Genomic DNA, 14,743 nt, shown 5'->3' on the forward strand with positions numbered 1-14,743 from the left:
AGTGACCTAATTCACAGAATTGTTTTCAGACTGAAATAAGGAAGTGCTGTAACCGGTCTTCAGCCTTAGGGCTTGGGATAAGTACTGTATAGCATGATGGGGGGGGGGTGTTATTGCTTTGTTTTTGTTTTATTATGTATTTTGTTTTTGTTTTATTATGTATTTTGTTTTCCCATTTTGTACTTTTGCAATGAACCACCCTGGGATATCAGCTGAAGGGTGGCATTAGCATATGCATTAATCCTTAATGCATATATGCAATAACATCAGGAAGGGTAGCATATGATTGCAAGGAGAGAGCAGCGTGAGGAAAAGTAGTTGTCCAAGGCAGGAACACAATTTGCAACAGCCGATATGTAGGGGGGGGGGGCTGTTCTAGAAATCCCTCCCAGCATCAACTCGTCTAGCGAGCCTGACCCACAAACACAGAAAATCCTCCATGCCCGTTGAGATCTGACGAGAAACGGCTACGGCGAGAGGCGCAAACACGCAAAGATCTCCAACAGTGCCAGGAAAAGGAAAACGCGTTTCAACGAGGAGGCAGAAAATAATATTTTTTTAAAAAAAGTACGGGCTCCCAGCAGAGACCGGCCAGCAGCAGCCGGCGCGACTTCACACCGCGAGGCGGGAGAAGAGTTTGCCCTGCAAAGGAGACGGAGTTTGCCGCGCAAAAAGCGCGCTCGCCCAGCAGGGATAATAAACTCACTTTTTGTGTTGCGGCGGCGGGTGCTTCTCTTTTCTGCCGGGCGGCGCAGGGTGCTTGACGCGGCGCCTCCGGGCCTGCAGGGCCAGCACTGCTGGGCGAGAGAGAGAGAGGCTGGTGAGCGGAGAGGCTGCGGCGGCGGCGCCTCACGCTCCCCCCGTGGAGAAGGACGAGGGCGAGGAGACCCCGGCAGCGACCAACCCGCCCCGCCAACCCCGCGTCCTCTTGGGACCAAGACGACGACGACGACCCGCCCACGGTACCTCTCCGGGAGCTCATCGCTGAGGACACCGCCGCCGCCGCCGTCGTCGGGCCGCCGCACCGAGCGCCACACGGCACATCGGCGGCACCACTGCTGCAACTCGCCGGCTGAGGAGCAGGAGCTCCCGGACTCGGCGCACATGCGCAGTTTCCCCGCGCCGGGCGGGAGGCGGCGCTGGAGCCGGAGGGGTATGGTCGCTAGGCAACCGGAGGGAGGCCTAGAGAGGGCGGCAGGTGCCTGCGAGGGAACCCCGAGGTTTCCTCTCGCCTTGCAAAGGCGTTGGCGGCCGCTGCTGGCTTATTATTAAACCAGCGCTTCTGCTGCTGCTGGTTTGCCCGAACACGCGGGCTGACAGAAATGAGCAACCCGGAGTGAAAAGTTGGCAGCCCTCGTTTCTTGAAAGAACATACGCGCATGCTTTCATTTCGTTTGCCGCCTTTCCACTGTTCAGAGCATGCTCAAGGCGGCTCACAACGTGGAAGGAATGTAACGTGACAACATCACGGACGGAATCGTAAAGTTGGGAAAGGACCACGAGAGTTATCTAGTCCGACCCCGTGCAATGCAGGAACCTTTTTGCCCAAGGTGGGGCTCGAACCCACGACCATGAGATTAAGAGTCTTCTGGTCTACTGACTGAACAGTCAATAAAACGTTTTTTTTAAAACACAACCAAATATAATAAGTTCCACATATATCACAAGGAAATCAGCCCTGAGTGCTCACTGGAAAGACAGATCGTGAAGCTGAGGCTCCAATACTTTGGCCACCTCATGAGAAGAGAAGACTCCCTGGAAAAGACGCTGATGTTGGGAAAGATGGAGGGCACAAGGAGAAGGGGGCGACAGAGGACGAGATGGTTGGACAGTGTTCTCGAAGCTAGCAACATGAGTTTGACCAAACTGCGGGAGGCAGTGGAAGACAGGAGTGCCTGGCGTGCTCTGGTCCATGGGGTCACAAAGAGTCGGACACGACTAAACGACTAAACAACAACAACAAATATCACAACATGATCGAAAATGCAAAAAGCCAAAAGCGACAACCACCAACCTAAAAACCCAAACAACACCCCAGCCCATTGCTTAAGTCAGTCACGGTCCTGCCTTCCCAGGTCAGGTAGAAAAAAAAAAGCCCTGCAGAACAAGGAGCAGGTCTTCCATTTAATTATAACGCTGCTTTCACATACTCAAGAGTTATCATTAGTTTGCAGGTGGATTACATTTGGCTTTACAGAAGGTTCATAGTTCAGTGTGCACAGCATATGCCTTGCATGTAGAAGGTCTCAGCTTCAATTCCTCTGATCCTTGGTTTCATTACCTTCAGTTGTAAAGAGATCTCAGGTAGCAGGATTGAGATGATCTCTGCTTAGACTCCCTTGCCAATAGACAAAGTAGTCATCACTGAGGCAGACGAAGGCATGGTCTGACATAAGGCAGCTTCCTATGGTAGTGTATGAACTCTGGGGCACCATGCCCTAACCATTCATGTGGCATTTTCTCCTCATTGTGAAAAGCATGGAACAGCTGCATACATTTTGCACACCATTGCAATACCTAATGTCACTGAGTTTCCTGTGGATTGTAAACAGTAAAATCCAGTGTGTAGAGACACCCTAGATACAAATCTCTTGCCTTGGTGTAGGAGTCACTGCCGCGACATATTTTGTGCCAGGGCAGAAAATCCAAAGGGTGTCCATCATAGTGGTAAAAAATAATAATAGACTAAAATACGTAAAAACATAAGAAGAGCCGGCTGGATCAGGTCAATGGCCCATTTAGTCCGGCAAACTTTTCTCACAGTGGTCAGCCAGATGCCCACAAGCAGAATCTGAGTACAACAGCAATCTGCACAACTGGTATTCAGAGGTATGCTGCCACTGATAGTGGAATTGGATGAGACATGATACTTTGCTGCAAATTTAATTGTACCCCAAAACATGCTACCTGAGGAATGCCACCCTGCCTGATGGCAGTAGGCCCCAATCTCAGCTGTCACCTGAGTGAGGGTCAAAATACCGTAGTTAAGATGTCAGAAGACCCATGAGTGGGAATACTTTAAGATTGTTGCTATGTTCAGGTGGTATTCCGTTATATGCTGGCAAAGTAAGTTTGCTCATATACAGTTGATTGGGAGGTCTTGTGCAACGACAGGAAAATGCACTGTAAAGTGATAAATAACATTTGCTTTGATGCCACATAATCCAACCTCCTGTTGTCTTTGTCCATGGAGTTTTATTGTCAGGGATACTGGAGTGACTTGCCAGTTCCTTCTCCTGGTGGATCACATTTAGTCAAAACTCTCCACTATGACCTGTCCATCTTGGGTGGCCCTGCATGGCATAGCTCATAGCTTATCTGAGTTATTCAAGCCCCTTCGCCACAACAAGGCATTGATCCATGAAGGGATCTTAAAAAGCAGAGACATCACCTTGCCTACAAAGGTCCATATAGTTAAAGCTATGGTTTTCCCAGTAGTGATGTATGGAAGTGAGAGCTGGACCATAAAGAAGGCTGATCGCTGAAGAATTGATGCTTTTGAATTATGGTGCTGGAGGAGACTCTTGAGAGTCCCATGGACTGCAAGAAGATCAAACCTATCCATTCTGAAGGAAATCAGCCCTGAGTGCTCACTGGAAGGACAGATCGTGAAGCTGAGGCTCCAATACTTTGGCCATCTCACGAGAAGAGAAGACTCCCTGGAAAAGACCCTGATGTTGGGAAAGATTGAGGGCACTAGGAGAAGGGGACAACAGAGGACAAGATTGTTGGACAGTGTTCTCAAAGCTACCAGCATGAGTTTGACCAAATTGCGGGAGGCAGTGGAAGACAGGAGTGCCTGGCGTGCTCTGGTCCATGGGGTCACGAAGAGTCAGACACGACTAAACGACTAAACAACAACAATCCAACCTCCCTACAAACAAACCAGGTTGATTATTCAATAAAGAGGTCACCTGGAAGCGCCCTGGGTCTCTTTGTGAGTTTGTCTGAAGGTACAACAGCAGGTACAGATGTCCTGATTTGGTTTTGGACCGCAGTACTAAGGTTAGGAATCACCTATGCCATTTCCCCATAATAAATTGCCTCCTAAAGCTGCTGTTTGCCCCATGAGGGGAAGTTACATGTGGGGAAAGGGTTGGCTCCTCTCCCTAATTGTGTGTGGTTTGATCTGAATTGTCATTCCAGCTCCTCACCCCATGTTCCCTGTTAGCTTTGGAAAAACCCACAGGAGAGCAAGTCACTCATTTCCCATTATCTAGTCTAGTTTGGCCATCAATATACAATACCAACATTGGCCCAAGGCTTAATTGGATGACCGAATAGCTCCATAAGTTGTTTTTACACCCTACATCCTTCTAAAACAGCTGAAAATTGAATTCTGAAAACACAACAAGCAATTTTAATGTACTAAGGAGTGGACTTCGCATGGTGGAAGAGGAGGGGTCCTGGTAGCCCCACGTTTCTCTTTCAGTTTTTGCCTCCCTCAGGGCTCACGATGCCCCATCTACAAAGGAAGGTCGGCATCATTGCAAGGATAAAAGTAAGACAAGTGGCAATGCAGAGTTTAGGGAGGGTTTGGCGTTTTTGTGTCAACTCATCGCAACTATTAAAAGGGCAAGAGCTGTCCAACCCACCTTCTGCCTTCGCAGTTTTGAGGAGGGGGAGGACCTAAAAAATGTGGGGAAGGCTTTCCATTTGAAGTCCAAATGGAAAAGGGGACACTTTTGTCCAAAGAATCCTGTTTTTCTAGGGACAAGTGGCAACCCTATTGGTATCCCAAAATAGCTACTAATACAGTGCGATCATACCATGCATTTATGCAGGACATGTAAAGTGTTCAACATGCTTAACATGCATTACTTTGGTTATTACTCAAACATATAAGAAACTAGTTGGCCCTGTCCCGCGTTGCTGTGGCTAATCCCTGTGACTGCCCCCACCCTGTGCCAATCCATGACGTATCCCACCCCCTCCTCCCCCCACCCCCCTTGGCTTATCCCTGTGATTCCCCCCACCCATGGCGTATCACACCCCCTCTTCCCCCCCACCCCGGGCTCATCCCTGTGACTGGTTCCATCGTGTCCTGGCCTATCCCGTCCCCTCCTCCCCCCGCTTCCCCCTAACCCCCACCCAGGTGAGTCAGTACCTCCATTCGGCTTAGTCTGTAAAGGCTTCAGCCTAGTATGTAAACAGCTGAGGTGCTGTTGAGAGGGAAGGTTCTATAGGTGTAGTACCAGTGTAGCCGCCGCTAGAGGGTGCTGGTTTGCAACCTGGTTCTTTTCCCAGAATGCATTTTCGTCGGAGTGGTGTGTTTTGAAGCACGGGGTTTGGGTTTTTTTTTACCAGGCACAGGTGTGTCATCTGTCTTTGAAAACGGTATGGGTTTGCTATCATATTCGCATGCAGCATTGTGTCAAAATTTGAACGCAATCAGTCAAGCGGTTTTGGTAAAATGTGGATACTAACAGACATGGCCAGTTTACATATATATATATATATATATATATATATATATATATATATATATATTCCCCATATGGGGAGTGAGGGCTCGGGAACTGAAACACTTGTGATTTGCCTAGGGTCATCCAGTGAGCTAATAGTGGAGGTGAGATTTGAATATGAAATTCACACTTAGTTACTTTGGTGTTCATATAATACAAGCCACATTAGCACAATTCTTCATATTTAACTGAACTGTAGTATGTAGCTATGGTCTGCCATAGTGATTAAAACAGGACACATCAAAAGGCCACATTGAATATATAAAGCAGCCTGGCCACAGCTGCCAAAACAACAGCTATCCCAAATCCACTATCATAGGAGCAGTCCAATTAGGAACACATTTTTCTTTATTATTAAAGGATCTAAATTGTCTTAAGACTGTCCTAGATTCTCTCCAACCTTTAAAGTTGTGCTATTTCAAACTAGTGCTACAAAAAAAAAAAAAAAGGAAAAACCCCACAGGATCATTAACCTAGTTTTTAGGTTATGGGTCAGCACTTTTTTCTAGATTCATGAAGGCTAGAAACTAAAGCATAATCCTCAGACTAAATAACTCAGACTTGCTCCATTAAATTCAACATTCAGTAGATCCTTCCTGGATTTGTGAATTGATAACTGCGGTTTAACATTTAAAATTTAAAGCATCATGATGAATAAGATTGCTCCTCTCACACACTGTTTTTCTTCATTTACAATAATGACTCTGTTTACTCTGTAAGAACTTGAAGACACTGCATATTTAAAGCAGTTTAATCACTATTATATGTGAGGCTCTGGGATGTCTAACAGATGTTTAACCTCTACAAAAATAGTGCCCAAAGTTCCTTAGGGACAACCACAACAATTAAATTGGTCTACAACTGTGTCCTTGTTTTCCACTGGTTTTTTTTTTTTTGGTCACTGTTTACTGCATTGTGTGGCTGAAACTGTATAAACTAAATATAAACATCCACTTCTTGTCATCAGTAAAAGTGCACAGGATTTCTGAGGAGTTACAACAGCCAACATGTTTGTTGTTGTTTAGTCGTTTAGTCGTGTCCGACTCTTCGTGACCCCATGGACCATAGCACGCCAGGCACTCCTGTCTTGCACTGCCTCCCGCAGTTTGGTCAAACTCATGTTCGTAGCTTCGAGAACACTGTCCAACCATCTTGTCCTCTGTCGTCCCCTTCTCCTAGTGCCCTCAATCTTTCCCAACATCAGGGTCTTTTCCAAGGATTCTTCTCTTCTCATGAGGTGGCCAAAGTATTGGAGCCTCAGCTTCAGGATATGTCCTTCCAGGGAGCACTCAGGGCTGATTTCCTTAAGAATGGATAGGTTTGATCTTCTTGCAGTCCATGGGACTCTCAAGAGAGAGTCAACATGTTTGACTCTCAAGAGAGAGACAACATGTTTAAAGCCTATCAAAAGTAATAGCCTCAAGTGTGCTTAACTTGACGTTTGGCGAATAGAGAATACTTTCCATGGAAAATGCTGCCCAAATGCATTTTCAACTGTTGCTTGGCCTGACCAAAACTTTGTGGATGCAAGTCCCGATTCAAAGAGTCACATTATGTGCTCCATGTATCCAGCCTTTAGGAAACTGTTTTTGAGCCCCAGGAGACTTTCAGAAGGGGCTGCGCCTAAAGCAAAGAGAGAAACTCTCTGCAAATTCCTGGGCAAACATAAAGTGACTGCTTGGATATTGACCACAGTATTTATTTACTAGCTGATCAGATGTTGAAGTACAAATGAGTTTCCTAAATGAAGGAATGAAAATCCTCATTAGCATGCCAGTCCAACACTCTTCTCTTCCACAGCCCCCCCCCACCTTTGCTCATTTCCATGCCTATTGTATGCATCTGTAGTGACAAAGAGCTTCTATATGTACAAAGAGTTGGCAATTTTTCATTCCCCGTGACTAGCTGCATGCCTGCAGTGCAGTTACTCTATGTCAACCTGGCTTGAAGAACTCTTGCAACAAGTTTGGTGAAAGGCAGCAATCAATACAACAATTTAAATATGCATTTGTACTTGGCACTGAGACAGAAAGTTTGTTACTCCATTGCACATATGTAACATATTGCATCTGTACAGGCACGAAGAGTCAGAATTGGGATTCTAATGAGATGTCACCACAGTAAAACAATAAATTGTTTTGTTTGTTTGTTTTCAAAAAAATTTTTACAGTGGCTTGCTGGTGGTATTGTGGCTCTTCTGAAAGGCTACTTGGATGATTTTGGGAAAATGTATTATGATGAGAGACATGTGCTCTTAATTATTTAGTGCTGCTTACAGGTTATATGAATGATTTTAAAGAACAAATAAAATGGAAGTAGATAAATAGATGGGGCCTACTTGTAGGTAAGGGGGCACAACGCTTGCTACTGTGGCTCAAGTGGTATGCTGTACAATTAAAATTGTTGCTTTATACAGTGATCCTGCAGTAGATCCTTTAATCTCTGCAGATAAAGGTGAAGGTAAAGGGATCCCTGACCATTAGGTCCTTGTCGTGACCGACTCTGCGGTTGTGGCACTCATCTCGCGTTATTGGCCGAGGGAGCCGGCTTCCAGGTCATGTAGCCAGCCTGACAAAGCTGCTTCTGGCGAACCAGAGTAACACATGGAAATGCCAATCTCTGCAGGTGGTGTGGAATATGAAGAAAATAAGTCCTAATTCTCAACATTTGGCATTTTTCTGGAAATAAAAGTGGTATATCAATTATGGTTGGGAGCACTTAAATATACTGTAGTCTTATTAGCAACTTTACATGTTGTAATGTAAGTGTTAATATTAAAGACTGCTTATATGTTTTCCAGTGTTCAAACCACATAAAAATTAAACCATAAAAGTTAAACTAATATATAAGCCATATTATAGAAGAAATGTGTGCAGCAGCTACATGCATGCAAAATCTCATAACTATACAACCTTCTCCCTAAAATAATAGCATCAATGTTACATCGCAAGTAACTGTTATGAGTCGCATTTTCTTCCAAACCTAGCACAAGTTTTTAATGAGATCTACATAACTGGTTTCAACTGCTGCCTTTACTAAGTGCTAAGTAACACCCCCTCTATACCCTCAAATAAGTGTGCATACAATTGCAGCCTAAGGCATGGGTAGGCAAACTAAGGCCCGGGGGCCAGGTCCAGCTCAATCGCCTTCTAAATCCAGCCCACAGACAGTCCGGGAATCAGCGTGTTTTTACATGAGTGCTTTTATTTAAAATGCATCTCTGGGTTATTTGTGGGGCATAGGAATTCGTTCATATTCCCCCCCAAAATATATATATATATACCGGTAGTCCAGCCCCCCCCCCAAGGTCTGAGGGACAGTGGACCGGCCCCCTGCAGAAAAAGTTTGCTGACCCCTGGTCTAAGGTTTTATCTTATTTTAAACAGGAGTGGATGGATGCAAAAGGGTGGAGCACCCACACAGTGAGCCATTAACTTCGCTCCATATTTCCTCATTTCAAAAAATGGGCATTAGCCATGGTTAACTTAACTAACTACAATGCATAGGATTGTACTGTAGGTTCAGCTTTCAGGGACAAATGAAGTACTCTTAATTCCTGGGTCTCAGCCTATTTTATCTGGATGTAGTATTGTTGCTGGTATAGCAGTGGTAAAAGAAATAAACCTTGCATTTGCTTAGAGAAATACTTCACCTATCAAATAGTTTCCCATTTCATGTAGCTAAGAGGCCCTTGTAGCATCAAGATCTCAAGCTAATTTATTCAACAGTCTGGATAGAGATGCTTTTCCTCCTACACGTATCCACGTTTCGCTCTCAAAGTCTACTTTTTGGCTTATCAAAGCAGGGCAACCTTCTTTAACTCAAGTATAAACCAGTTACTGTGATATATGTATAAACAAACAACAGTCAATTAACATGCCATTCATGACAGTCCCGTGACTGCAGCAACATCTAATGTTATGCAAGCAATAAATGAGGAGGCCTTGCAACTAAACTTTAGAATGGAAACTGTCTAACTATTGTGCGTTCATAAGCAGTAAAGATCCTGTTTTAAGTATTTATAAAGATCACTTATGAATGAACTTAGTCAGTTTCACATAACTAGGAAAAACAGCAGCTCTGTGCCTCCAGCCATTTAAAATTCTCTGTACTCCTACAGCAACTTCTGTGCTGCATCCATTTCAAAACAAAGTAATCTCTTATTCGTGTTTCTAAATATGAAATGTGACACTAAGAATTAATTTCCATCAGAATCTAACTTTATCTGGTGCAGTTTTAGATGTACATTTTATTATTTCTATCAATGCCTGTCTTTAGCAACAAAAACTAGGCAGACATCAGCCAAAATTATATTTAATGTCATTTTTAGTTTAATTGGTCTGGTGGTGGAAAAGCTGCTACATTGTACTAGTGGCAACTGTAAGATCACAGCCACAAAGGCACTCTGTACTCTGAGAGTTCAGATGGTCGTGTCTAAGCTTATTAATAAGTCTCTTGGACTTCTCCCTTCAGAGTGGGAGATAGCAGTCTAGGTTTTACAATGACAATACTTTCCTAGTTCATCCAATCCAAGAAACTATGGTTAGCAATTTTAGAACGAGGCAGAAAGGGATGCTATGTCCTCACCTCTCTTTAAGAGCTGTGTGCTCCACATACTGGCAGGCAGGAAAATAGACAATGCAGCAATGGGAACATTCTTGCGTTTCTTCCTCCACCACTTTTTCATAGTTTCTTAAGCAAACCGCCTCCGACTGTTCACATGGTCAGTGGACAACAAAGTCCCATCCTTCTTTCCCTACCCCAAACACACCTATTAAAAAAAACCCCTCTCAAGTAGGGCCTGCCAACTGCTCGATGCAGCTGGTAGGCAGCAAAACAAATACTGCAGCAAACATGTAGAATCAAGAACTAGAACATAAGACAGAAGCAATAAAGCTCACTAAAGGGGAGGGAGAAACAGCAGCTCTTTAGTACTGCAAGGATTCCTGTCACCTGGGGTCCAAAGAACTTGGTCCTCAGTCACAGCTCTCTCTACATTCATTAGCTAAAAACACTGAAATGTGGGAGCAGCCATGCTGGCTCATTTCACAGAAATTGCTTAGAAGGGTACCTGGACATTTTGCTTCCTAACTTTCCTTTTAGGAGGGTTATAGATTTTTTTAAAATGAAAACTCAGAGTCTGGAGCCCTTGCAAGAGGCACCAGTGAAGGCTTTTGTGGGTACCATGGCATCCACAGGTACTGGGGTTGGTGACCCCCCCCAACCTAGGCCAAAGCTGTGCACTTAAAAATCCTATCATTTCAATGGCAGAGATTTATGTACTTAACTATTCAATTAAAGAGGGACCCAGGTGGCGCTGTGGGCTAAACCACTGAGCCTAGGGCTTGCTGATCAGGAGGTCGGTGGTTCTAATCCCTGTGACGGGGTGAGCTCCCGTTGCTCCTGCCAACCTAGCAGTTCGAAAGCACATCAAAATGCAAGTAGATAAATAGGTACTGCTCTGGCGGGAAGGTAAACGGCGTTTCCATGTGCTGCTCTGGTTCGCCAGAAGCGGCTGTCGTCATGCTGGCCACATGACCTGGAAGCTGTACGGCGGCTCCCTCGGCCAGTAACGCGAGATGAGCGTCGCAACCCCAGAGTCGGTCACGACTGGACCTAATGGTCAGGGGTCCCTTTACCTTTACCTTTATTCAATTAAAATGAATGGAACAACAGCTTTTACTGGATCATGCACTCACTTATGTAGTAGTCACCACCACCACAGTCCGATTTAGGAGTAAGTAGGGCTGCTGTTTGTTTTGACAGTTCTAGCCTCAGGCCATATTTTCAAATAGACATAATAAAAACATTACATGTAAAATACTTGTTTTCAGTACACCACACTTTTCTAAGGCTAGCAATGTGAATGAGATCTACATTAAGGCATTTTCACGCATGATCCACATATACTTTTCATACTTAGTTCCCTTACTTAAGCCTCAGGTACTTAAAAAAAATATGCAAGAGACAGGAAATGTAGATTGAATTTGCATACATTTGCATTAAATATGTGGGAAATGTAGAACACTATTTTCAGTTGCTGCCAGAGGCCTATGCTTGAAGGAGGCTGCAGACTCCCAGCAGCCTAAAAGGAAATCCCTTGAGAAAAAGGGTGGAAGACTTGCACAAGCTTCTGTACTACATAGGTTAGGTTCAGATTACATTGCAAAATCATGTTGACAATGAGCTGAATAATGATTGGGGACGATGCCTGCCCTGCCTTAAATGAATAAACATCTTATTGAAATACCACAGTTGAGTATATGACGAACATGAAGCAATCCAAAACATACACTTAGATTTACCAGATATAATGGGCATTGTCACGATGCTACTGTGTTGTCAGAAGAGAGTTGGCTTCCAATTCAGTCATGCTCTGAGTAGGTCCACTGAAATCCATTGATTTAAAAGGATCTACTACACCAAGCATGTTTTAGCTGGATGCCATCCAAGATTTATAGATGCTGAACTGTCTTTGAAGCTTGACAAAAATTGGTCTGCTTCTGAAAATAAACAGCTGACGTTTATAGGGTTGCCATATTTTGAAGAGCAAAAAAAAGGGGACACAGTTGCCGACTTCCACTTTTGGATCGCTATGACAACTTTACCCATTAAAAAGAGGACATGCCTTGGAAAAGAGGACATATGGCAATCCTGAAATTTTACTTGCTGTTTTAGCTCTCCATTGTTCTTTGGCACTATGGAATGGAAGGACAAGTTGCTTTTCAAACAAAGACAGATCTAAAGGTTAATAGGTAAAAATCCCCAACATAGTAGGCACCGTCTAGCTAAACATATGCATGCTGGAAAATTCTGCAGCATATTACCTCTGAAGTGGCATGTAAATGTGCAAAGAACTACTGCCTTTGGTATATATTTTCACAGGACATGTACTTGGCCGGATTGTGACAATTAGGATTTGCATGGAAATAGCATGTTTTGAACCAAGATAATCATATTCTTCCAAGACATTCCCTTACAATAAACTTTTAGTAATCTTTAGTTACTTCAATGACACATGGTGTAGAAAACTCGGATATAAATGACTGTAATAAGCAGGTCTTCTATGCTTTAATATGGTGCACTGCCTCGCTGTTTAATTATGTGGCAGTATAGAAATACTTCCACAAAGAAACAAGTGGCTATTTTTCCTGCCTGTGTTTTGACAGTTAATTTCTCTTACTCCACTCGGAGAAAAAGCTGGCCTAGACACAGCCAATATTCTACGGATTATGTTCCCGCTCACTGCGTTCTGGAAGACCTGGCCTCCCTTTTGCTTCCTCCCGATAAAATGCATTAACAGTTCATTATTCTTCACTTTGCTACAAACCTAATTTAAAATGGCAATAAGACTATAGAGAACTGTAAAGGTCTTTCTTCTTTTAATGTGTATATACAGTGGTATCTCGGGTTATGAACAAATTGGTTCCGGAAGTCTGTTCATAAACTGAAGCGTTCATAAACTGAAGCAAACTTTCCCATTGAAAGTAATGGAAAGTGGATTAATCCGTTCCAGACGGGTCCGCGGAGTACTCAACCTGAAGCGTACTTAACCTGAAGCATGGGTGTAATTGGTTCCGGAAGTCTGTTCATAAACTGAAGTGAATTTTCCCATTGAAAGTAATGGAAAGAGAATTAATCCGTTCCAGATGGGTCCGTGGCGTTCGTAAACCGAAAATTTGTAAACCGAGGTGTTCATAAACTGAGGTTCCACTGTAGACCAGTTGTCTGTGCTTACATGTTTTGGACAAGGTCTGTTACGAATGCAATGCCAGCAATACTTCAGGGTGGCAAAAAGGCCGGTCACTCTTTAAAAACAACAACTGGTAAGAACACTTCATTATGCGAAGAGAACAATGATGACCAAAGCTAGCCACTGTACCTGATAGAGAGACCAAGGCCTGGTTACCTTAATGCACAGGTAGGCAATGTGCAGCCCTCCAGAGTTGACCAATCCTACCACCTTGTACCCTGCTTATTAAACAGAACTTTAAAAATACACATTTTGAACTGGGTCACTCGTTTCATGATAATGGAGGACCAGAGGACCCCAGCCGGTGTAGCATTTGGGTGAGCTGTCTTAACAACGGGCATTATGAGTATTTTATGTGTATTTTAGTGAACTGAATACAGTAGAAAGATTATGCAGGGGCACGGGGAGTGCATATGAACTTATTTTTTTAGTTCCCATTTTGTTAATGCTGTTTTATAGATTATAAATGCCATATCAATTGCTACTCGTGTAATTATGCCTTTTGCTGTAATTGCGATGTTTAGCTTATTATAGCATTTTATAGATTGCAATTTGTTTCATGCATTTTGTTAATTACTTTGTAAATCATGGGTGTTTTTCCCATTATGGGAAATTATTACATTTATTTATTATTGTTATTTAATGTTTGTAAGCTGCTTTAAGAAAGGAAACACAATAAATTAAATCAATTGAGAAAGCCCCTGGTATCTTCAGCTGGGGATAAAGAGACCTATTGAGAGCTGCTGCCAACCACTGTAAACTCAGCTAGAGGGAGGTTAGGTATAGTAGCTCTGAATGAAGCAGGTGTTGTTGGAATCCTGTTTTTATGTGTTGGAAGCCACCCAGAGTGGCTGGGGCAACCCTACCAGATGGGCGGGTAATAAAAAAAAAAATGATCCTGCAAATTGGTGTGAGAGTTGTCTCAAGCAGCCTACATACTCCGGCAACCTGCTGCCGTTCTAAGAGGGAAGATCCCCCAGGGAGAAAAGGCACGTGGAGCAGAAGCGCCACCGCTTGAGTCTCCATCCTGGAACCAGATTGCGTCTCCCCCCGCCCCCCTGCAGCCTTCGAGAAACACTCGCTGAAGGAGCTCGCGCAACTCGCTCTGCAGGCTCATACAAATCCCCATTACGGTACTACGGCGGCCGAAGAGGTTTCTTCTTCATCATCATCTTTCCTCAGCGAATAATTCCCCGGTCAATGCGGGGAGCCCACCCGGCGGCGAGCGGCAAGGCATTCCGCTTCGGATTTACGTGCCACAGGGTGGCCCCAAGGAAGCACAAGGCCAGAGCTCGCAAAATCGATCGCCAGCTGCGCTCGATCCTTCGAGCGCTGCCGGATCCCCACCGGCCCTCCTCCCAAGGCAGCCATAGTGTCTTGTCTGCCGCCAGCCAGGCGCCGGAGGAGAAACCAGCCCTGCGCGCTGCTGCCTCGCCGGGGCTGTGCTTAGCGCGCAAGGGCGCACGTCACGCGTTTCTCCTGTGTGCCCCGGAACAGCCTGAGCTGCTCGCCGAGAGCCCGTGGG

At 44.5% G+C, this 14,743-nt stretch overlaps 1 protein-coding gene across 5 annotated transcripts in view; it reads right to left on the reverse strand.

Annotated features, from left to right (window-relative positions):
- SRPK2 (SRSF protein kinase 2) overlaps positions 1-1,075 on the reverse strand; it is a 93,939-nt gene extending 92,864 nt beyond the window's left edge. For 2 of the 5 annotated variants that reach the window (XM_060279544.1, XM_060279542.1), the window contains exons 1-2: positions 967-1,075; positions 707-797 (exon numbers count right to left, since the gene is read on the reverse strand). In XM_060279544.1, the coding sequence (XP_060135527.1) occupies positions 707-797; positions 967-982 (107 nt within the window). In that variant the 5' untranslated portion in view covers positions 983-1,075. Of the gene's footprint in view, positions 1-706; positions 798-966 lie in introns of those variants that run through there. The other 3 variants (XM_035126841.2, XM_060279543.1, XM_035126845.2) reach the window with 3 other exon arrangements.
- Between the last annotated feature and the right edge of the window lie 13,668 nt (positions 1,076-14,743).

This window comes from Zootoca vivipara, chromosome 10 (genome assembly GCF_963506605.1).
Source record: "Zootoca vivipara chromosome 10, rZooViv1.1, whole genome shotgun sequence".
Lineage (NCBI taxonomy): Eukaryota > Metazoa > Chordata > Lepidosauria > Squamata > Lacertidae > Zootoca > Zootoca vivipara.